This window comes from Podarcis pityusensis (genome assembly GCF_964106645.2).
Source record: "Podarcis pityusensis genome assembly, chromosome: 9".
Lineage (NCBI taxonomy): Eukaryota > Metazoa > Chordata > Lepidosauria > Squamata > Lacertidae > Podarcis > Podarcis pityusensis.
In genome coordinates, this window is record NC_138034.1 from 70,727,809 (window position 1) to 70,752,988 (window position 25,180).

General features: G+C 41.7%; 1 protein-coding gene across 5 annotated transcripts in view; it reads right to left on the reverse strand.

Moving 5' to 3' along the window:
• The window catches only part of CTNNA2 (catenin alpha 2), a 528,364-nt gene that overhangs the window by 364,971 nt on the left and 138,213 nt on the right, over positions 1-25,180 (reverse strand). For all 5 annotated transcript variants that reach the window (XM_081020737.1, XM_081020736.1, XM_081020739.1 and 2 more), the window contains 2 exons: positions 19,327-19,446; positions 16,733-16,999 (listed from right to left, as the gene is read on the reverse strand). In XM_081020737.1, the coding sequence (XP_080876863.1) occupies positions 16,733-16,999; positions 19,327-19,446 (387 nt within the window). The remainder of the gene's footprint in view (positions 1-16,732; positions 17,000-19,326; positions 19,447-25,180) is intronic.

The following is a 25,180-nucleotide window of genomic DNA, read 5'->3' on the forward strand; positions in this document are numbered from 1 at the left end:
TTCATGTTCTGCCTTTTATTCAATCTGTCACCATATCGCTTTTGTCTACACAAAATTGCAAATGTCCACCCTTTCCTCTCAGATCTCCCAGTTCAGTGTCAAGAGAAAGGAAGGGAGGAAGGGAGGAAGGAAGGAAGGTTCATGCTATGGTAATCTCCTGATTACTGCAACCTTCATTGGAGGTTTTTAAGCAGAAGTTGGATGGCCATCTGTCATGGATGTTTTAGTTGACTTCCCTGCATTGCAGAGGGTTGAACAAGATAAGCCTTGGGGTCCCTTCCAACTCTATAATTCTATTCTTCTCTGTTCTTGCATCTCAAAACCCCACTGTAAAAATAATTCACCTCTCATATCTCCAGTATTTCATGCCACCCCTGTTCATATCCTTAGACTGTTTTCCTTACCTATAAAGTGACATGAAGCAGTCACTGCCCCCACGTGATCTTTCTACCCTTATTTCCTCTAATGTACCAACCCATGACCTTTGCACCTCCCATGCAGACAAAGGTAAGGCAACTGCAGGGAGCAATTACTCAGATTATGGAGAAGGAGAAGGAGGTGAATTGAAAATTTCCATTCAAACCATCTAGCAAAGCAGAGATTGGATTAACCGGAACGATTTTGAGCCAGGAAAAAAAAAATGCTCACAAAAGCAGATTACTGAATTGAATGGTTCTTACAAATAGATTATACCCTGAGCGGTGAGCTCCTAATCACACTTGTTCTTCCATTTTTGGAGTGTAAAGCCACAAAGTGATCCATTTTACACCAATTCAAAGCTATATTTATTTTGGTGGATACAATTTCCTTGATTTTCTGGTATTACTACGTTAAGGACATTTTATCGCCACACTAATGCTTTCTGCAGCCACCTGCAATTTGATTTCCAGTGCAGGCAGCAAGACAGAATCCCAGGTGGCACATCCCTTCCCCTCTTTGAAGAATCCTTCATCCCAATGATAAGGGGCTTTAGGTCACCCTTGGGTTGTTTTCTAACTCATGGTAGTCTCTTTATGGTTCAAGATGGCAGCTGCAAAAAATAGTGTCATTTTGTGCTCCTGTCTTGCAGCACTTTACCCACACTGCCAGCTGCTGAATAAAACAGGCTGCAAGAGAACTGGCATAAGAGAAATCTGTCTGCGGAAGCAGAAAGTTGCCTTCATCTCTGCAGCCAGAGCACAAACATTAAGCGAAAGGCACTTCAAAAAAAGAAGGAAATAAAACCACGTAGGAAGACCAAGAAAGCCATGAAACAGAACAGGCTGGCAAAATCCCCTACATTAATATAAATATTTAACTATTGTGCTACGAAGAGATAGACTAATAAGACTGAATAATGGCTTCCCCAGATAACAAAGGACGAGTCCCTCCCCACCTTGGCAATGCCTACACAGAATTTGGAAAGCAACGTAAAAGGGAAATTAGTGCACGCCCAGAACTCCTAGTCAATTAGAAGAATAAAAATGCACATGGATTTTTTTTTGCACCCAATGAGCCCTAGTCAGTCGTTCAAAATCATATAGTATGAAAGGGGTAGAGGGGAAATTGTTTTTTTATTTGCAGTTCTGTTCCATGACATGCTAAGCTGAAGTTCTGACTAGAGCTGACCACGTTCGTTCTCTCTTTCCCTTTCTCCTTCTTTCTCTCTCGCACACACACTTCAATAAAAAGTATTTCCCTGTTTGACAATTTGAATTGATTCTGATAAAATGAGCTATAAATGAAATTCCTGAATTCAAGTTTGACCCATGCCACCATGTGAGAATCATTTCTAACACTTAAAAAAAAAGCCTTGTTTCAATACTTACATTTTTAACAGGAAAAATAAGTTTTGATACAAACATAAATAAATAAATGAAGGTCTTACTTTTGGTAACTCAAAAGTTATAAAAATGGCAGCCTTAAACTTCCCATAGCTACTGACAATCAGTTAGTGAATGACTAATGTAAAGTGTTCCAGTTCATTTACATTTGTAATTAATCAAAATCATTGAAGTCATAAATCAAAGCTTGACAACGTAATTCAGATTATGATTAATTGTTCTGAGGTTCCTAGCTGCCAACGACAAAGTAATAGAAAATGTGTCTGTAGTGGGATGGTCAACACATGATTTTACACACTTTTGTAAAAGTGGAGACACTTATAAAAGTAGTCAGGGCAATATATACTGAACAGTCGGTCAAATTGATAGTAAATAATATCTAAGGAACAAGACAAGATTGCCCATTGTTGTTCATATTAGTTTTAGAAGTATTGGCACAAATAATAAGATGTAACCAAGAAATTAAAGGTATAAGAGTGAGACAATATAAACTAAAAGCATTCACAGACAACATGGTGATATCTCTAGAAGAACCAATACAGTAGTACCTTGGTTTACAACCATAATCCGTTTCGGAGGTCCATTCATAAACCAAAACAGGTTGTAACCCAAGGCACGCTTTCGCCAATGGGGCCTCAAAAAAAATTTTGTTCGTAATTTTTAAAAAAACCGGGTTATCATCCCAAAAAAGTTCGCAAACCGGGACACGTACTTCTGGGTTTGACGTGTTTGTACGTAATCCAAAACGTATGCAAACCAGCCTGTTTGCAAACCAAGGTACTACTGTAGAGTCAATTCTGAAAGTATTATAAGAGATAAAGGGGGGGGGGAGTGTAGCAGGTCTTAAGATTAATAAGGACAAAACCAAACTCTTGGTAAAAAAAAAAAAAAAATGAATGATGAGAGCAAAAATAAGTGCCAACACAGCAATTTACCGTATTTTTCCAGGCATAACACACTTCCTGTTTGCGGGGACTACTAATTAAGATAATGCGGGGAGGATTGCCCTGAGTTGTTGAGGGCACAGAGAGTGGCTGACAGGCAGGCACGCAGCAGCGGTGACCACACAATCATTTTAAGAAAGGGACTTATGAACTCCGGCACCCTCCTCCATACCTCCACTTCAAACACATGGACTCACACACTTCCTTCCTCCCTCTCACATGCACACATACCGAGCCACCCTCTCACACCCCCTCACGTTACGCACGGTGCAAAATCTCAACTACCCGTCCTTGTCAGGCTGCCAAGAGGGCAGGAAGGTTGGACTTCTGCTCAGCTACGGCCGCTTCTCTTCCAGCTGATGCCCCCCTCCACACACACACACACACACACACACACACACGCGCGGAGTGTGCACGTTCGCAAGCGCTCCTCCAGCAGCCTCCTCCAGCTCCATTTCAAGATGGTGAAGGGGCTGGGATCGCCATTTCACTCAGTGCTGGGGCGACAGCACGCGTGCCCACAGAGAGGGCTCCGAGTGTTGCCTCTGGCACGTGTGCCATGGGTTCGCCACCACTGGTCTAGGTGTATGGTTAACAGCAAATAATATAAATCTGTATAAAGATAATTATTCAAAAACCTGGGAAGACATTAAAAGAAATTTGGAAATTTGGCACAGAAGAAAACTTTCACTGTTAGGTAGACTGTCGACTATAAAAATGAATGTATTACCAAGAATGTTATTTTTGTTTCAATCAGTTTCGGTGATCAGCAAGACAGATTGTTTCAACGTATGGCAAAAAGATATTGCTAAATATATCTGGTGGCAAGGAATAAACTGAGAATAAAATATCAAATATTGATAGATGCAAAAGAGAGAGGAGGTTTCTCCCTGCCGGATATGAGATTATGCTATGAAGCACCTTGTCTTTGTTGGCTGAAGGATGGATGACACTGAATAATCCACATATCTTAGATTTAGAAGGTCATGATAATATTTTTGGTTGGCACGCCTATTTGTGGTATGAAAAAGTGAAACTACATAAAGGATTTACAAATCCCATAATTAGGGGGGGAAAACCTGCACAAAGTATGGAATAAATACAAACATTTATTGGAGACAAAACACCACTTTGGCTCTCACCATTGGAAGCCATAGTGGTAAAGGGGGGAAAAATGATTGAAAGTTGGACAACTTATAGAAATTTATTAAAACAAGAGGGAGGAGAGTATAAATTAAAAGAATGTAAGGATTTATCAGGAAAGCTAACAACATGGATACAATATCATCATTTGAATGAAGTATTTAAGAAAGATAGGATACGAGGGTTTGGGGAACAAATATCACAATTGGAGAGAGAACTGTTCGAATGTAATGTTGTCTAAAATGTGCTGTCTAAAATGTATAGGATATTATTGGAATGGGAGACAAAGGATGAGTAAGTAAAATCTTCAATTATACATTGGGCAATAGATTGGTTATAAGACAGATATGGAAGCATGGGAACGACTGTGGAATATGGATATAAAATTTACAGCATGCTAAGGTTTAAGAGAAAACTATATGAAAAAGTTATCTAGATGGTATCTAACACAGAGTAAATTGGCAAAAATGTATTGCCAATTGTTGGAAATGCAAAGAGAAAGAATGTATTTTTTATCATATGTAGTGGTCTTGTAGTAAGCTTACTCGGAAATGATAAAGCTTACTCGGAAATTATATATAATGAATTGAAAAAGATGTTTAAAATAACATTTGTAAAAAACCCAGAAGCTTTCCTTTTGGGAATCATAGGGGTAAAACTACCTATAGAAATTTATTCATGCATTCAACTACAGCGGCAAGAATGCTATTTGTCCAAAAGTGGAAAGAAGAAGTTCCGATGAAAGAAGAAAACAGTGGTACCTCGGGTTAAATACTTAATTCGTTCCAGGTTGTCCGTTCTTAACCTAAAACTGTTCTTAACCTGAAGCACCACTTTAGCTAATGGGGCCTCCTGCTGCCGCTGCGCCGCCGGAGCACGATTTCTGTTCTCATCCTGAAGCAAAGTTTTAACTCGAGGTACTATTTCTGGCTTTGCGGAGTCTGTAACCTGAAGCGTATGTAACCCAAGGTACCACTGTAGAGACAAAAGTTATGGAACATGCAGAAATGGTGAAATTTACCAGAAATAAGAAATCAAGATAACAAACTTTTTATAAAACAATGGAAATGATGTATTGAATATTTACAAACAAACTGTAAACAGATAAGGACATTGGCAGGATTATTGTAATAACCTGCAGTTTCATAGGAGCATATATCTAAAGGAAATGTAAAAACAAAAACAAAAAACTAAAGAACCGCAGAAAGAGGAGGAAGGAAGTCGAGTTTTGAAATGTTAGAATGATTATAAAACTATTGAAATTGGAAACCATAAATTAATTTTTAAAAAACAAAACAACAACAACATGATTTTATTTCCATGATCAAAGATTAACGAGTGTTACATTTCCCCTCAGGGTTCAACCATGAGATTCCACAACAGCTGAGTTTTTAAGTGGCTCAAAGTCCTAATTCAGGTACCAGTTATAAAAATTTGGGGGTCTTTCCAAAACTGTCTTTGCTGGACGCCAGGGCAAACAGAAGCCAACAACAGATGCAAAGTAACACATCAGAATTTGTCTCTGAGGCCCTTGATGGGAACTCACAGCCATGAGCTGCTTCCCCATCTCAGATTCCAGATGGGCACACATGCATCTAAAAGGATGAGAGGGTATGGAAACATTACACACACGTGGAGGGAGAGGAGTCACCTGAAACCTGCTTAAATATGCAGCATCCACAATTTGTGGAAGAGGGGTTATTGTTGGTTTTTGTTCTTTCTTATTTTGTGTTATTTTGCACTTTTATGAATTGATCTTGAAATGAAGGGTGGTGTATGTATTTAATATAAATATATAAGAATACAGTGGTACCTTGGTTCTCAAACTTAATCTATTCTGGAAGTCCATTCCAAAACCAACGCGCGCTTTCGCATAGAAAGTAATGCAAAACAGATTAATCCGTTCCAGACTTTTAAAAACAACCCCTTAAACAGCAATTTAACATGAATTTTACTCTCTAACGAGACCATTGATCCATAAAATCAAAGCAATAAATAATGTACTGCAGTCACACAATCAATCAGTAGCTGAACTGGGATCCACACAGTCACACACACACAAAAGAGCAGCAAAAACACAAAATAAATAGCAAAAACAGACAGACCTCAGTGTAATACTCAAAATGGAAGCGTGGCACTCAAATCAGAAGCGTAACACTCAAAACGGAGCATGTTCGGCTTCCGAAAAACGTTTGCAAACCAGAACACTGACTTCCAGGTTTGCAGTGTTTGGGTTCCAAGTTGTCTGCATACCAAGGCGTTTGAAAACCAAGGTACCACTGTAGTGACTCTCAGACTGATCCACAAAACAAGCAGCTTCCAAATGTTATGCTGTCTGTGTGGAAGCATGAGAATGTCAAATAGTAATGGCATCTTTAGTACTTAGTAGAACAGCCTTTTGCTGCTATGACCTGCTGCAAACGGGATGCACAGCCAGACAGCACTGGAGATTTTCTATGGGGTTCAAGTCAGGTGACTTTGATAGCCACTGTAGAACCTTCCAGGACTTCTTCTGCAACCAAGCCTTAGTGGAATTGGAGGTATCCTTGGCATGACGTTTCCTCCCAGGATTTCCCGATACTTCAATGAATCTCTCCTGCCTTCCACACGCTGCAAGTTTCCAGTGCCAGACAATGCAAAGCAGCCCCAGAGCATCATTAAGCCACCACCATGCTTCACCGTAGGCAGAGTGTTTTTTTCAGCGTATGCTGCATTCTGCTTCCTTCAGACATAGCTCCGATCCATGGGGTCGAAAAGCTCCCATTTGGTTTCATCGCTCCATGGAACAGAATCCCAAAACTTCTGTGGCTTATTTATATGATTTTGAGCATACTGGAGCCGACTTTTATTGTGCTTGTGAGTCAGTAGTGGTATACATCTTGGAGTTCTGGCATGGAAACCTTCTGCGTTTAGTGTGCTTTACTGTGCTCACTGAAATCTCAGTGCCTGCTGCCACCAAGTCTTGCTGCAGCTCCTATGCAGTCACTCAAGGGTTTTCCCCATCTGGTTGCTGCCGCAGATAGCTTGCTTTTTCTGCCCTGTCCAGGTAGTGTAGCTGCTGTTCCTTTTACTTGGAACTTGCGAACTATGCTTCCAACGGTGTCTCTGGGAACACTCTGTGCCTTCACTATTTTCTTGTATCCTGCTCCTTGTTTGTGAAGGGTGATAATCTCTTCTTTTACCTTCTTGGATCATTCTCTTGATATATCCATACAGTCATACCTTGTGTTACAGCCGCTTCAGGTTGCGTTTTTTCGGGTTGCGGATAGCTAAAATCCAGAAGTACCAGAACATGTTACTTCTGGGTTTTAGCGGTCGCGCATGCACAGAAGCGCTAAATCACGCTTTGAGCATGCACAGAAGCACCAAATGACAACCCACACAGACACAGGTTGCAAACGCTGCAGGTTGTAAACGTGCATCCCTCACGGATTACGTTTGCAACCCGAGCGTCCACTGTATTTCTAACATGCAGCCAAATTTGACATTCAGCAAACCCCTAGCCAGTTCAGGTATTTCATGTGTTCCAGCTCAAGCACACCTGATGCAACTAAAGAAGCCCTTGATTAGTTGCATATGGTGGGCTTGAGACAACACCTGTTGTATTTGTGCTGTTGTGAAGGATTTTATTCAGAGGGTTGAATAATAAGAAGACTGGAAAAGCCTGTATAAGCTGCAATTTCAGCTGAATTTGGGGAGACCACTTGAAGCATTGTTGTGTTGAGCTATTTCAATTGTTTTTGTTTGATTTGTTCATTGCAAACAGCTGAAAGTCTATAAATTTAGATAATAAACCTGACTTGCAATGGGGGGGGGGGGTTGAATAATTTCAATTGCAACTGTATGTAAAGCCTTGCAATTTCAGCTCCCTTGGCTTTCCAGTTTTACTTTAATTACCAAAAGCATTCAACAGGCCATGCCTTGATTAACTCTGGTCCATAGCTAACTTTACTGAAATGTTTTGCTGCCAGCGGGGTGTTGTTTGTTTGTTTTAACCCATGCTGTTTTACGGGGTCTGTTCTCTTGGTATTTTGGGTATGGTTTTTATTGTAATGTACTTACATTTTTCTTCTACTTGTTCTAAGGTTTACTTTAGGTTTTTAAAGCTCTCTAAGTTGCTTTGAAAGGGACTAATAAATTGAAATAACAACAATAACAAGGCAGAGGAGATTACAATATTCTTTATAGAATGTGCACAGGCAGAATGTAGTAAGCAAGGCCTGTAAGGGGAAAAATATTGATCCAAAAGCTGAATTGGCCTCAACACTTAGGATTTCATGAAATGCTGCATCCATGGGCGGATGCAGTCAGTCAGAAAAATGCCTAAGTGAAGGAGCAATAGAAAAACACATATAAACATGAAATTAAATCATTTTTACTTAAATGCAGTGTCTTTGGCATTAATTTGCAGGTGTTAAATTTTGAAACAGGCAGTGTTCCTTAAACATGTATAAAAATGGACCTTTAAATCACCTCACATTGACAAGTCTGACAACAGACTGTTTGTTTGGTAATAGGCAATTGTAGTTCTTGAAGCTGGTATAAATATCTATAGTTTTGTTCCATTTTCCCCCAACATACCATCCATGGCAACTCGGGTAGCTGCATGCTGTATCACTGACAGATCTGCAGGTAATATACTGTTTGATGAAGTCTTTTCCTGATCATAATATTTCTGAAGATGGCAATTTCTCTGTGATAATGAAAGGCGTTGTAATGACTGGAGTCGCAACACTGAGATCCAAGAATAACAATTTGTGGTTTTAATTCAGCTGTCACAAAAAGCTAGTGTAGATTAGGAAGCTGTCAGAAAGTGATAAAACAAGGCTCACTGATGGCTCTGTACCCTTTCCATATATCTCAGATCAATGACCATTTAACAAAAACACAAAAAACCCCAGAAACTGGGGGGAAGGGATTGAGCAACCCAAAAACACAAGAACAGCAGGCTGGATCAGTCCAATGGAACATCTAGTTCAGCAACATCTTCTCACTGTGACCAACCAGGTGTCCATGGGAAATTGGCAAGCAGGATGTGTGCGCACTGTGCCCACCTGCAATTCCCAGAAACTGACATTCAGAGGTACAATGCCTCTGAAATAGAGGTGGTGCATAGTCATTGTGGCTAGTAGCCATTGTGTCAGGAGCGTCGCTTCCCAGAGCGACAACGAGGACTCTGAAGAGGAGGGGTGGCAGGCTGGGGAAAAACAGAGGCTTCTTTCCTTTCCATATTGAGAGTGATGCAAGCCCCTCCTGTCCTGGAGTGCCGGTTGTAAATTCCCAAGGTAGTGTAGGTCAGACAGAGGCAGGTTCAGAGGAACTGCAGCCTTTAGAGATGGTTCCAGAGGGGGGTGGGCAAACTGCTCCCAAGTCCCCATGGACATGACGAAGGAGTAGGGTCCATGCTTGGCGTAAGTCCAACAGGAGGAGGGGTGGCTGATGGAGGATATCCTGCTGGCGGAGGACCCACCCTTTAGTGAGCTCAACGTCGTCCTCAGCAGATGATTGAGCTGTGAGCTCGGACAGAAACTACTGTGTAAATACTAATAAATCTAAGCGCAATCAAACCGCCAGCTTGCTGTGTTCTTGGTGTAAGAGGGACATCTGTAATCCTGATACATTGATAGCCTTTTCCTCCATGAATTTGTCCAGTCCTCTTTTAAAGGCGCACAAGTTAGTGACCATCACTGCCTCCTGGGGGAGTGGGTTCCGCAGTTTAAAAAGCTGGGTGGGTGGCAAGATTGATTACTGGAATGCAACTGTATCCAAGACCTCTCTGCTCCTGCCATAGAGTTTCTAGAGCCATCTTCCCCTTTCTGCTGTAAGTGTCAAAAACTGAGGGTGGGAGAGGCGGCAGCATTTGAGAGTCCCAGCAATGCCACAGCAGCAACTGGGGCAACTTACACATCCGGGTTGGGCAAGACTCACTAGATTGGGGGTATCAGTTTGGATGCCCTCCAGAAGTTGTGGACTATAACTCCAAACAGCACTGACCGGTGCCAACACAGGCTGGGTCTAATGGGAACTGTAGTGCAAAAACCAACAACAACCAAAATGGTTATTCCGCCTCCAGAGAAAGACCTGGCTGGAAATGAATCCAGGAAAATAATAATTATAACACACCACCCATCCCTATCTCTGTTTCAAAGTTCTACCACAGTAATAGGGCTGTGAATTCTTTCCATTCCTTTGTATCCTAAGAATTGATTATATTCAGTTATTACTGTTGTCAGGGAACTGCCATCAGTGCCGAAGGGAGAGAGCAAAATCCAGAGGGATTCCAGAGAGCGTCCCGGGATTGGGAGAGGCAGCCCATCTTCTGGGGAAGAGAATCAGCGTAGCACCAGTGGAGAAGGGGGGCAGATGGGGGAAGCGGCGAGGCGGTCCCATGACTCCTTGCCGGGGACCAGCGGGGAGAGTAGAGGTCCTCCGCTGCCTACGACCTCCTTGAGCAGAAGGCTTTCGCGCAGAGAGAGTAGGAGGAGACTAGGCGTCAAAGAGCTTCTTTGCTGGAAGAAGTTTAAGAAACGCCCACTGACGGATTCTGCCAGCGATTGAGACAGCCACGGGTGAGTGGCTGTCCGGACAGAAAAGGTTCACTCAGGCAACCCAGCCAGGTGTTTGCACCGGCTTACGCATGAGCAACCCCTAGAACCACTACAACTGTCTTGCTTTAAAGGAGTTAGCCAGAATGTTAACTAAACCTATTGAGTGAATGGCCTGAGTCATTTGCCAGAAAGGGACTGATTCCTTAGACAAAGCTTGGCCATATCACGAACTATACATGAAAGCATTTGTCTTCTAATGTGAAGTACAATTACCACAAAAAGCTTACTGCACGGAGCATTTCATGAATTTTAACTTTTAACTTGGGGGAATGTTCCATGCAATGCCCACTAGATGTCTCTATCACACAACAACAAAAATATAACAGGTAGCAAATTCCCATTGCTAAATCGGTGAAAGAGAAAGGGCAAGGAGTGTTACACACACACAAGCTATAAATTAAACATAGTAGCTATTATCAGATTTTTGATTTGTTTTATTTTTAAAGAAAACAGAAGTTGAGAATTTCACTGGAGGAATAGAGGGGCAAAGGCTATTTACCCCTTTTCTGTCTGCATCTCCCCTCCCCTCCCCTTTCTGTGTGTGTGCGTGTGTGTACGAGTGTACTTTGCAAAAGGACGCAACAAAAAGGGTTCTTTTTCTGCATCACCACAGCTTTGCCTCCAGGCTTACACCCGCTCTTTGTTCCTGTATCCATTTCTTTGCCATTGGCACTGTCAACACAGCATTGTTGAAAACAGTTGCTTTTATTCTGTTGCTTCCTCTGTTACTGAGTAATTCTAGAATCACATTAGCAAAGAGGTTCCCATGATTTTCCGTTGTTGTTGCTTCTTTACTAGACTTTTCCCTGTGTTTACCATTTTAACTTTCATGCCTCAGTTTGCATTTTAAAATGCAAACACAATAGATCTGTTTATCAGTTATGCCAGAAGTCATTTGATATCCAACCGTCCATGTGACACCTCCATGTTCAGAGTTGCCATCCAGCTGACTTCTTTTAATCATGATGCTAAGACTTCATATTGCAATAGTCTCCTTTCTACGTCCTGTCAAACGAAATAAGTTAGGGTAAATGGAACTTCCAGCTTTAGAGGTAGTTGATAGTTGATCTCTGAATGCCAGGGTAAAAGTAAAGGTAAAGGGACCCCTGACCATTAGGTCCAGTCGGAGCCGACTCTGGGGTTGCGGCGCTCATCTTGCTTTATTGGCCGAGGGAGCTGGCGTACAACTTCTGGGTCATGCGGCCAGCATGACTAAGCCACTTCTAGCGAACCAGAGCAGTGCACGGAAATGCCGTTTACCTTCCCGCCAGAGCAGTACCTATTTATCTACTTGCACTTTGATGTGCTTTCAAACTGCTAGGTTGGCACGAGCAGGGACCGAGCAACGGGAGCTCACCCCATCGCAGGGATTCGAAATGCCGACCTTCTGATCGGCAAGTCCTTAAACCACAGAGTCACCCAGGACCAAAGACAGCTTGGCTGATTTCCTGCAGGCATCTGGCTGGTCTCCTGTTCTGGATTAAGTTTACAAATATATATAAAAGAGGAGTTTTATGGGGTTAAGGAAGAGAAAGTTTATGTGGTTCACTAGTGAACAGAAAGCTTCCTGCAGTGCCTGTTATGAGAGGCAACATCAATTGATCAAAAATGATCAGCTTGCTTTGTTTCAAGCATTCATGGTTTTGTTTTTGTGAATGTGCATTCTTGAAATGCCACTTGATTTTTTTCTTCTCCCACAGAACAAAAAAAAAGGTTACATTTACATTATGTAAAGGTCACATTTACATGATCAATGTGCATACCCTTTAGGTATACTTCACTCTCCTAGTTTCAAGAGTCAGGATATTCTATTATCTTCTGTAATTTGCACTGCAACTTTATTCACTCAGTCATTAAACGCATTTACACCCTACTCTTGAGCAGGAAAACTCCCACAGCGGCTTATCAATCAATAAAAACCAAGTCAGTTCCTACCCTCAGGCTTGCAATCTAAAAATACATGACAGAAAATGAAATATGGGGTGAGGGTAGAGGAGAGAAGGAAAGCAAACTCAGGCACCAAAATCTTAATGTTTCCCTTAACCTTCTGAGGTTCTTACATATGACCAGCTTGTCTGGAAATGGAAAGTTCACAATTTAGAAACAAACGGTAACCCCGGAAGTGGGGAAAAACATGATAACCCAACCCTCCTGGAAGTTACTAAAAGGCAATCAGAGTTGTTGGCCTTTCAGCAGGGGTGGAGAACCTGTGCCTCCTGTGCCTCTTCTTATGCTGTTGAACTCCATCTCCCATCAGCCCTGAACAACATGGCCAATGGTCAGGGATGATAGGACTTGTAGTCGCAACAACCTTTGGATGATCACAGCTTAACCCATCCCTGCCTCACAGCATGTACAGGATACCTCCAGCCCACAAGGTTCACAAGCTGTCAAAATTTGGCCTATGAGACAGTTCTCCCCAAGCCACCTATGATATCAGGTATGGAGCAGATAAAGGTGCAGCTGCAAGAGAACTGGAATATTTAAAGTATGTTCCTAATTGTTTGTTGGCAAGCAGAGCTCGTATTTGGCTCCCTTTAAAATGTGGTGCCAAACGCAAGCCCTGCTAGGACTGCTTCGACTCAGGAACCCCTGAGTGGACCTCATCCCTGCTGAAAGCAGATTGCAGGTAGACACTAAATTCAAGTTAAGCACTGAGTGCAAGGCCCACTCAAATCAGGTCCACTCAGGGCCTCCTGATCAGAGCTCCTGCGTGAAACCAATATCTGCCCAAAGCAGTGTTTGCAAGTTGGCACTGTGCTTAAAGGCCCATATAGTTAAAGCTATGGTTTTCCCAGGAGTGATGTATGGAAGTGAGAGCTGGACCATAAAGAAGGCTGATCGCTGAAGAATTGATGCTTTTGAATTACGGTGCTGGAGGAGACTCTTGAGAGTCCCATGGATTGCAAGAAGATCAAACCTATCCATTTTGAAGGAAATCAGCCCTGAGTGCTCACTGGAAGGACAGATCCTGAAGCTGAGGCTCCAATACTTGCCACCTCATGAGAAGACTCCCTGGAAAAGACCCTGATGTTGGGAAAGATTGAGGGCACAAGGAGAAGGGGACGACAGAGAACGAGATGGTTGGACAGTGTTCTCGAAGCAACCAGCATGACTTTGACCAAACTGCGGGAGTCAGTGGAAGACAGGAGTGCCTGGCATGCTCTGGTCCATGGGGTCACGAAGAGTCGGACACGACTAAATGACTAAACAACAACAACAACTGTGCTTAAAGGAAGAAAAGAATAACAGAGCATGCAGAGTGTGCTTCTGAATTTCCTTGACCTGACCTCAAGTGATTGACAAAGCGTTTCATGGATGATGGGATGTATCCATTTCACCATCCCCTGGCCCAGCTGGGGAGAGCAAGTGGAGATGTGTGATCCTTGCTTTCTGCTTCTTGTCTAACTCAGAAACTACTCAATCAATTACAGTAATTAAGACAGTTCCACTGAGACCAAATAAAGGATTTAAAGTAATCAGCTTTTGAGCTCCTGCCAAAACCAGCCACCTAGTCTGAGGAATACTAAAAAGCACAGGTGCAAAACAGCACACATGTGTCAAAACTCACTTTGTTTTCAAGTGCAATCAAAGTCATAATTTTAGGGGAAGGGGAGTTGGATTGTTCTAATGGCTTGAGAGAACTGCTGGTTTTATTTATATTCTGATTTTTTAAAAGTGATTTTTAACTTTGCCCTTTTTAAAAAACTTCTTTTGACAATTGCAAGGTATATTTTATATTATCTGTAAACTGCTTAGAGGTTTACACTGAAGCAGTATTCAAATTATGTGAAATAAAAATAAATTGGCTAGCTGCTAAACCCACTGTATCTCATTAAAGTGTTTCTTTTTTTAGGTAGCATGGAACTTGTTCCCTAGTACCTATATACTCAAATCATTAAATGCATCTTCTACATTTTGGTGTCCTAGAATAAAGTAGCTAGCAGAAGATGCACTACTCTAGAAGAAGTACAGTAACTGCCATAATCTAATCTCAACTTTTAAGGTGCACTTTAAGTAGTGATATGTTAAATACTGAATGCAGGATAAAAGGAAAGAGGTATATAAGTTTTAAAAAAGTTTGAAAATACAAAGTTTCACATAATTGATTTCTAAGTTTTGGCATCTGCACAAATGATCCTTCCAGACCAATAAATTACATTTCTGGCTGCTACACAAAACAACAATTACTCTGCAGAAATATCCAGAAAGGAGTTTTGGGGTTTCTGAGATGCAAACAATCAAAATTAAAATACTTGCCAGACCTCATTTTGTAAAGTGTAATTGACTATTCAGTTCTTTAAAAGCCTACTTTCCAGGATGGCCTGCTGCTTTCTAATATTTTCCCTGTCATCAGAAGTTCCAGTCCTGTCTTATTTAAAGAGAAAGTTGTTCTCATCACTTTATTCTAGAAGATTTATTTTGACCTTCATCTGAAATCTTTGTAATGAAAGTTCACATTATACAGGTCTGTTTGATAGCTTTAACACATACATGCAAGAACCAAGAGCAATTTTAGAAATGTAGGCAGCAGCTGAAGCTATATGCTTATGTTTCAAGGGAAATACAAAGCTTATTTTTGAAGGGCATACATAGTAAGCTCACGAAATATCTCATGCACCTGAAGAACAAAAAAGTTCAAAGGAAGCAAGTCACTCATACATAAATTAGGAATACTGTCATATTAATAATGCAAAATCACTTCCCCTTTTTAAGCAACTTACAAATTATACTAGAGAGATAAAATGACATTTCTCAAGCCCATCAAAAAGTGTGAAAAAATTACCTGTAGTTGAAAGGATGCAAGTAAAGTACAGCAATGTAGAGTATCTGCTGGAAGCTCCGCATAGTGTCCTCCATCCTATTTGTTATTGTGTTTATTATGATGCAACACAATGTCCCCTGTTGGTGTTCAGTGCAGTCCTTTCTGGATGGCATTGACTAGAATTAGCTTGAAGCTGCCAAGCATCAGGTGATTTTAGTGAGCTTAAAATGTGCAGTGCATATTACCATGTGTGAAATGGGGAGGGAGGGGATTTTCTGCCAGTTCCAGAACATGATCAGACTAAAGTAGCATATATTTGGGAAATTCCTCTCATCGCTGTAGGCATTTTGTATAATGTGTATATTAGCCTAAACATAAAGACTATAGGATCGTGTGTTACAGTCTCTACCTGCTCTGGTGTTGGTTTCTAATTATTTTATGTAAAGCCATCATTGATGCCAAGTAAATTCCTCACACATTTGCTGCAGGAACCCTCAATGGAACCCTCAGTTGGTCAAGGCTGATGATACACTGGCAGGAAAAGCCAGAAAGCGTTTCATACTACTTATCTCGGTTTACACTAATTTATAGGCTGCCTTTTTGAGAATAGCCCACAGGAGGCAACACAAGTAAAAGTAAAAGACACAATTCATTGCAATGCAATACAAAACCAAACCAAAAAGCTAACGATTTATTTACGTAATTACAAATTTAATTGTAATGAAAATAAATCCTGGCAGATAAAAAGTAATACACACTAAAGCACCTCTACAAATTAAAATCATACAGTAGGGCCTAAATTAACAAAAAAGCGGGACAAACTAAATACGTTTTTAAAAGCGTCTGCACTTCCATGGGGAGGGAGTTCCACAATCTGGGGACCACTAAAGGAAAAACTGTATCTCTCATGCACAGAAACTGACTTAATTGTAAAGGTGTGTGCCTACAAGGAAAATCTTAGTACCAGGTAGGCTTGTAGGAGATCTTTCAGATAACATGAGCCCAATAGTTTAGTGCATTGTATCAGGGTCAGACCTAATATTAGGCTGAGTGAGGAACCTGCCTCAGGTGGTAGATACTGGAGGCAGGAAGTGGCAGCAAGTTATTCGAGGATACGGCTGTATATACCAAGTGGTCCGTTCTGCCCCTCCTCAGCTAATGTGCTACACTTAGATGTGATAAAGATGCAGTGCCATCACCGGCACTAAAGGACGATTCAACTGCTGGTCCAGTTGGTTAGGTATATGGAAAGAAGAGAAGACACCTTCTTATTCTGTGCCATAAGGCGCAGAATGTTTGAGGCCAGCCCTGCATACTGTTTTTCACTGTGTAGTATTAATTCCAACTTTAGCCTTCATTCCTAGACACCCGGAAATCATTGCGATCATGTGAAAGTAAGCACCCCCTCTTTCTTTTCATGCAAGCTGAAAAAAACACACACACACTTACATCAAACTCATTCAGCGCTGCAGCGAGTTCCCCAATGCCAGTGTGCCCCTTGTTTTCATCAGTTGGTGAGGTGGCCTGAGCAGCATTTGAGATGCCAGCAATAGCTTCTTGGACTTGCTTAAAGACGTAATCCCGGTTAGCTCTGGTTGCTGCTACATCAGGGTGACGGAGGAAAGCCTGAGAAGCCGTATACAGCATGGTGGCATTCTTCTTCAGGGCACCACGAGCAGCAGCCATTTCATCCCGACAGTGGGGATCCTTGAGTTCCTGTTGCAAAATATACAAACATACATATATAAGCATGGGATTTCCCCCCCTAACCAATGGCTTGGAGGAAATGTTAAAAGTCTGGTTTGGACCCTCTGCTTTCTCCAAGGAGCTCAGGGAGCAGACATTGGTGATGCTCTCATTTTATTTTTGCAACTATCCCATGAGATGTGCTCGGCTGAGAGACTGTGATTTACCCATGACCACTCAGCAAAATGTGTGAATAGCTGTTATGAACCTCAGTTGTCCATGTCAAACTGTTTGCCCAAACTGGCTCTCTGCTGCTTGATAGTCAAGAGATATAGATAAGGGGAATGGCACCTTCATAGGGAAAAAATACATCTATGGATCTTCAAGGGGGAAACCAAATTAATTCAGAACCCAGAATATAACACCTCGTTTCTTTTCTTCAAGAGCCCTAAAACCATCTTCTATGGACATATGAGGGGCTCCTGGCAGTCTTACATCCTAACAGGAACTGTAGCTGCATCAACTGTATGAGCCAACACCTCCATAACAGGACTGCTGACAAGGTCCACGCAATTGCAGCTACTCAAAAAAGGACAGTCTTGATCATGCAGATGGCAGCAGCAAAAGAAGGGGGGGGGGTAGATACCAGGTCTCCACACAATTCCTATCCTGCAAGCTCCAACAGGTCATCATTAGGGACTTTTGAACATATGAACCAAGGCTATGATTTGGATAAATGTGTCCCAAGTGTGTGCTCTATGAAAGATATAATAGACTTTCGGTGGAATCGAAAAGGCGAGTGATGTGGAGGTTGAAGCAAGGCTTCAGAATTAATTGCGTGCACATCTAAAATCTTGGGCTACGTGACCAGCAAAATTGACTAGATAGGGTACTTATTTTTATACCCAGAGGCTCTTTAGGAACAATGGGAATATAACTGCAGATCATATTATATTATTACTTTTGAACCACTCTCTTTTTTGCCTTCATTAATGGGAAGAATGAGCCAAAGAGTCATCTTTTTAAACCACCCCAAGATTAACAATGTTTTGGCTCACACAAGGCATTACTGTTCTCATTAAAAGGAAGTATCTTTAGTTGTCTTGCCTCCTACATAGTGCCTTTTGTACAAAAAATAAAAAATAAAAAATAAATTCTGTACCCAAGCCTTGAAAATATGGGTTAAACGTATATAATCCTCTGGCCTAATTTTCAGAAGTGAAAGCCCTCTGTTCCCATTGAAGCACTGCATGGCCCATTTGGGAAGGAAGCACATCATGATTAGGGTTCTTAAAAGGAGGGCATTCAAAGTGCTGCATTGCATTTAAAAAAATACACAGACTTCCACGACCCCTCCCCTGGTAGCAGCCTGATTCATTCAGTCTAGTGTGAATCCGCTTCGGATGAAAATTTTCAGCTGAAAACCAGTATAACAAGAGAACCAATTAGGGGTTTATCACACATCTGCGTGTAAAGCATAATAAAATCCTCATTACTACTGCACAGGAAGTTATGACTCATCTCAAGGTAGTTTGGTTATCTATAGGGGGTCACTGGTATCCTGACCTCTTCCAGAAATTAGGATAAAGATGACTCCAAATAGAAGGTGAAGAGAGAAGGCACAGAAGCATATCCACAATCACAGCAGGATTTTTAACTAAAGTTGCAACTGAAGTTCCTAATCCCAGGCTCAGAAGTAGTACAAGCATCTCCCCACTTACAGGTGTTCAATTTGTGTGTGACGGCATATAAGGATGCTGCCTTCTACTGAATCAGACCTGTGGCCCATTTAGCTCAGTACTGTCTACAATGGCAGTAGAACTCCAGGGTTTCAGGCAAGGGCCTCTCCTTAGTCCTAGCTGCAGATGTTGGGGATTGAACAGGGGAGTTCTTGCATGCACCACAGCTTCCCTACCACTGAGCTATGGCACTTCCCCAAAGGTGCCTTAGGATTGGTGACCCCACCATCCCTCCAGTGACCTAACTGGAAACGCAATGGGATTTCTGAATCTGGAATTAGGCTCAAGGTAGACCCATCATATGATACAAGGAAGTTTCCTATGAGTACAGCTCCTCATGCTGTGCTGTTCTACAAGATTTACTGTTGCATTTATATCCCACTTTTCCTCCCATGAGCTCAAGGTGGCATATATGGTTATTTTTGGAGTTGCTTTTCAGGGGGCTAAAGAGGCTGCAATGAGAAAGGATAACATCAGGAACCCCAGAATGCAGGGGCTCTTTGGAGCCTCACCCCCTTCCCCGGTCTCTGAAACTGATAAAAGATCTAGAATCTTTGCATACTATGTTGAAATAGTACTATTTTCTTTTCTTCATTTACTGTTTTTAATTATATCCACCTGTTGTCTTCTAGCAGCTACATAGTTAAGCTTCACCATCTCTTTCCCAAATTCTTTGAAGCGGTTTGCAAGGTCTTGCTCATTTGTGGCATTCTTCACAGCTTCTAATGCTTCTTCTACCTATAAGGGAGAAAAATACGAGAGAGGGTTAAATTCCTGCCAGCTGATTTTCAGATATTATTTATAGCCTAGTAGCTGTTTCACACATTACAGATTTGGCACGTATCTGCCTATACCCTGTATCACTAGAAGCAAATAGATTTTCACGTAAAATTTGATTAAAGGTTAAATACCTGCAAACATAGATACAGTGTGGATTTCATGTGAAAAATATTGCATGGTTTTTTGGATTTATGCATTAGCATGCACCTGCTTAGGGACGCGGGTGGCGCTGTGGGTAAAACCTCAGCGCCTAGGACTTGCTGATCGCATGGTCGGCGGTTCGAATCCCCGCGGCGGGGTGAGCTCCCGTCGTTCGGTCCCAGCTCCTGCCCACCTAGCAGTTCGAAAGCACCCTTAAGTGCAAGTAGATAAATAGGTACCGCTTTATAGCGGGAAGGTAAACGGCGTTTCCGTGTGCTGCTCTGGTGCCGGTTCGCCGGAGCAGCGTTGTCACGCTGGCCACGTGACCCGGAAGTGTCTGCGGACAGCGCTGGCTCCCGGCCTCTAGAGTGAGATGAGCGCACAACCCTAGAGTCTGTCAAGACTGGCCCGTACGGGCAGGGGTACCTTTACCTTTACCTTTTTATGCACCTGCTTGTAACCCGTAACACAGACACCCACAACCAGGTGGCCTTTAGGCTTTTGGGAATAGAACTCCTCTCATCCCGGACTATTGGCCATGCTACCTGGGGCTGATGGGAGTGGGACTTCAAATCAACAGCCAGGGACCAGATTGCAGGTGTCTGTCATAATGTATGAAGCAGATATCTCTGTGTGTTTCACATGTACACTTCAAACAGTTGGGAAAGCAGACTACAGGGAAACATGCAGTGCTGAAACTATTTATGATATGCCATATGCTGTATAATCCACCCATTTGCAGTAACAAAAGAACAGCTGAAAATAAAGAATGGCAGCAGTGCAATCAGGATGATTTTGAACCTTCCATTTTTAACATGTGTGCTTCCTCAATCTGTTGCAAAACTATTGGCAGAAAAGAACATACACCCATAGTTGTTCTTCGTTGCTATACGAAAAGAGCAACTCTGAAGTTTTCATCACATTGCCAATCCCCAATCCCCAACCCATCAAAAAGAACCCTAAATTGCCATACTAAATTACTACTTCAGGATGGTTCATGTAAAAGTTTGTCATCGTGGTAATTATGAAAAAGCATATCAAAATATGTATTCAGTCTGCTTGAAAAAATGGTTCTGCCCATGGATGACTACGGAGTGATTACAAATGATAATTTGGTCAAATCAAAAGGTGAACATTTTACCTTTAAGAGCTGAAAAACACCATATATATCCATTCTAGGGTCAAAGTGCCTATTTGGACCATATGTATGGATACAAAATGGCTGTAAAATAGCATTACTGGCCTGAGGTTCCATACACAGAATAAAGTACCATTGGTAAAAAGGGAAGACCACACCAAACATGTCACCTTTGGGATATGAGTAATAAAAGTGAGGGCCCTGAATGTGAATACCCTGCCTTTGAAATTCACTCCCCAGGAAGTCTCATTTGATATCTTTTTTGTGCCAGCCGAAGTTTATTTATTTTTATTTCTTGCCCTGACTTTTCAGAATGGTTGTGTGTGTGTGTTATTCTGGCTTTTTAAAGGTTTTTCTGCCCCTGTTTTCTTCTGTTGTATTGCAATGACTTTTATTAATGCTTCCTTGTTTAAAACAATTAGAAAACTGCTTTGGGAGGTTATACGCCTAAACAGTGGCATGTAACAGCATGAACACATATACACGCAAATAAGGTCAAGATAATAATTTTCAATTCCCTCTGTGAAATATCATTTCTGTTAAGTTACTATTACTCCCTGAATAGCTAGAATGGTGAGATGGGATTTAGAAAATATAGTCTGCCATACAAAAACAGCATCAGGAGAAAAGAATATTGGAATACGACCTGTGGTGCTTAAACCTTTCTTCCAAAGGGTTTTCAAAAAGCACAATGGTTAGATGATTGGGGAAACCAACCAATTCCTATCAGTCCTTAGCCATATTTTGCTTGTTTCCAATTCTACAATTCTATGATTCCATGAGTCTACTCAATTGTAGTATCTATCTATCAAGCAGAAAATCTCAAGGTTTTGGATAGAGAAGGCTGGATATATTGGAGAGACCATCTACTACATTTGATGGCTGTTCCTGGCAATCTTGAAATCATTGGCCAAAAGAATGTATTTCTTAACTGTTTTTATAATGTTTTGGGTTTCAGAATATTTTTAATGATATTGTTATTCATGTGTTTCCTGCCCTGGGTTCATTTGAGCCAAAGGATGGGATATAATTGAAATAATAATAGTAGGAAGAGGGAGACATGGGAAGAACTGGACAATGAGTTAAGGAAAACAAACGGCATTAGATCAGATTTTCTAACTTATTGGCTGGTAACCTGGAATTAAGCCATTTGTGAAAATGCAAGCATCATAGTAGATGTAATTGAGCAGTCACAAAGAACATCCAGGTACAGCCTTTTTAACGGGGTTTAGCCACTTTCAACTCAAACTGGCATATAAACACCATATGAATATCTGTAATAGTGGAGGAAGTGATGATTCACTTGGGAATTTTGCTTTCATTTATGTGCAAGGAGAGAGTGTGATTTGTGCTTTTATAAAAATATATTTTCACACTGTGGTGCAGAATGTGGCAGCCGGGTCATGGATCTGTGCTGAAAAATGAGATTTGTTTTTAAGGATCTACACAGCCAAATTTAAGGCACTGCCTTATATAAAGCACTAGAAGGCACTAGAAGTCCTAGGGTCCAAGTATCTGAAGGACTGTCTGCCTTGTTACCTGCCATCTTGTGCCTCAAATGAGCAACAGAGGCATGCTAATAGATTAGGCCAATGTGAAAGACTGATTGCTGAGGGTTTCTCAGAATTTCTGATTTATTTAGTATCTTCAGGTCAAAGGGCAGAATAACAAGCTGTCCAAGTTAGGGGTAGGTGGCACTGATTGCAGTGGTTCTGGTCCTATTTGGTTGTTTCCAAAGAGTGATGCTTAGGGAGTATTCTTCGGTCCCATGGAGCCTTTAGTGTAGGGTATCTCAGGGTTCAATTTAGTCTCCTATGCTATTTAATATCTACATGAAATTGCTGAGTAGGGTTATCCGGAGTTTTGAAGTGCATTGTCAGCAATATGCTGACGACACACCGCTCTATTTCTCCTTTACATATGCAGGAATGGCAGTGGAAGTGGTGGACCAGTGTCTTGCTTTGGTGATGGACTGGATGAGAGCCAACAAACTGAAACTAATTCCAGATAAGGCTAAAGCACTGTTAGTGGTTCCCTAGACCAGATGGATGGGAGACTGCTTGCTCTTAAAAGAGTGGGCGCATAGCTTGAGGGTACTCCTGGATCCTTTGCTGTCACTTGAGGCTCAGGTTGGCTCAGTGGCACAGACTGCCTTCCATCAGCTTTGGCTGGTGGCCCAGCTATGCCCCTATCCGGACAGGGATAGCCTAACCTCTGTTGTCTATGCTCTGGCATCCTCTAGGTTAGATTACTGCACCGTCTAGAAATTTAATAAATAAAATGAAATTAATATTTTTATGTTGCCTTTCCATAGTTCAAACCATGATCAAGGCAGCTTACAACATGAAAAAACCTACAACATAACAAAAGTAGTCATAAACAATAAATAAATAAAATAAAATAAAAATAAAATAAATAAAACCTCAAAAAATACACAACCAAATTGAACCAAATTGAACAATTTTCACATAAATCATAATAAAATTGCATATGCAACAACCCACAACAAAAACCCCAAACAATACCCCAGCCCAGTTTCTATAGAATTATTAAAATATTTATTTATAAAATTATGAAATATATATAATAAAAAATGTATTTCTATATTTAGAGTTAGCTACATCAGAAAGAAGGGACGCGGGTGGCGCTGTGGTCTAAATCACTGAGCCTCTTGGGCTTGCCAATCAGAAGGTCAGCGGTTTGAATCCCCATGACGGAGTGAGCTCCCGTTGCTCGGTCCCAGCTCCTGCCAACCTAGCAGTTTGAAAGCACGCCAAAAAGTGCAAGTAGATAATATCCGCCCTCCCTTCCCCACAGGTGGGCAGGGTTTGCGGCACTGAGCGGGGCTCACCTGGGCGGATGCCACCCACCTGCTTGAGCCGGCCTTTAGGTACCGCTCCAGCGGGAAGGTAAACGGCATTTCTGTGAGCTGCTCTGGTTTCTCCAGAAGCGTCTTAGTCATGCTGGCCACATGACCTAGAAAAACTGCCTGCGGACAAACGCTGGCTCCCTCGGCCTGTAAAGCGAGATGAGCGCCGCAACCCGAGTCGTCTGCGACTGGACTTTACTGTCAAGGGTCCTTTACATCAGAAAATCAACCTCTTTGCCAAGTTTCTCCATTCCAATGCCATTTTGCCCTTGGAAAAGGGACTCTTTCCCCTGCCACCTCCCCAAGCTTGAAGACATGTATACACACCTCCTACCCCAGGAAATGCCCAGAAGTGACAATTGATGGGCTCATTGTTCTCCAAGGGAAGCCAAATCTCATCACCAGACTTGCCTCAGGCTCCAGCCACGCAAAGGAAGTTCTATTGTACTTCTGGGTGGTAGGTACTTAAGACATGTTTGCCTATGCTAATCTTATACTTGGGTGTTGCCCTGAAATATCTGTCTATTGTAATCTTGTGTTACCCTCCCCTTTTGTGACATGTTAGTGATGTAACAATGACGTATTGATGATGCTGTGTGAACTGTATTCTGGGATATGGTGGGAAAGTTTTAAAAGTCAATGTTGCCCCATGCTCTGGGTTCAACTTGCTGCTGTTGAACCTGCTGCGCAACAATAAAGGATCTAAGTCTACTGACTTCTGTTTTGCTCCAAATTGCTTGGCTGGAATTTCCTTCTTTTACTGACCGCATGGACCTGTGGGGGACTTGTACCCCAACGAACTGGGCTGTTGAGCAGTCTCTCAACTCAGAATTTTCTTTAGCAGGTGGCACTGATGACAGCCTGAGACTAACAGGAGGTCTGCAGCTTCCTCTATACAAAAGGCAGTGCCAGAGGTTCAATAACAGGAAAATTTCACTAGATCAATACCAACACTTTTATCTCCACCGCCGCCCCCCTAAAAAGCAAGAAGTTGTGATTCCAGCAGAAATCTTCGACCCAAAATCCAACCCAGTTATATTTATTAACAACACAAGTACAGCCTCAAAGGGATGGGAATCTAGCATTGCTATGTCATTCCTTTAAAAAGGAAGTTAAAACTATTTCAAAATCTACCTGCTTATTTTTTAACTGGGATTGTTCCTAAAATTGGTCAAGGTAAGTCATAATCTGGCTTACCATGTCATGTGAACATAATCATTGGTAATCAACTACCTCATTTTGAAAATTGGACAAATCATAGCAGAAGGCAAGAAGGATTCTGCACATGGAAAATTACCATCAATCAATGCTTTGTTTTAGATCATTTGATTTAAGAATATGTCAAAAGAACAAGACAAGAGCTATATGTAGCGTTTATTGATTTAGCATTGGTCTTTGACCAGGTCAATAAAGAACAGCTCTAGTTTAAACTTTTAAATACCAACATAGATAAGCATCAGTCCTGAAGAAAACTCTATACAGGAACAGAACAGACATTTAGAGTGAGTTTCTCAGAGTATATTCCCCACAGGGATGCCTTTTGG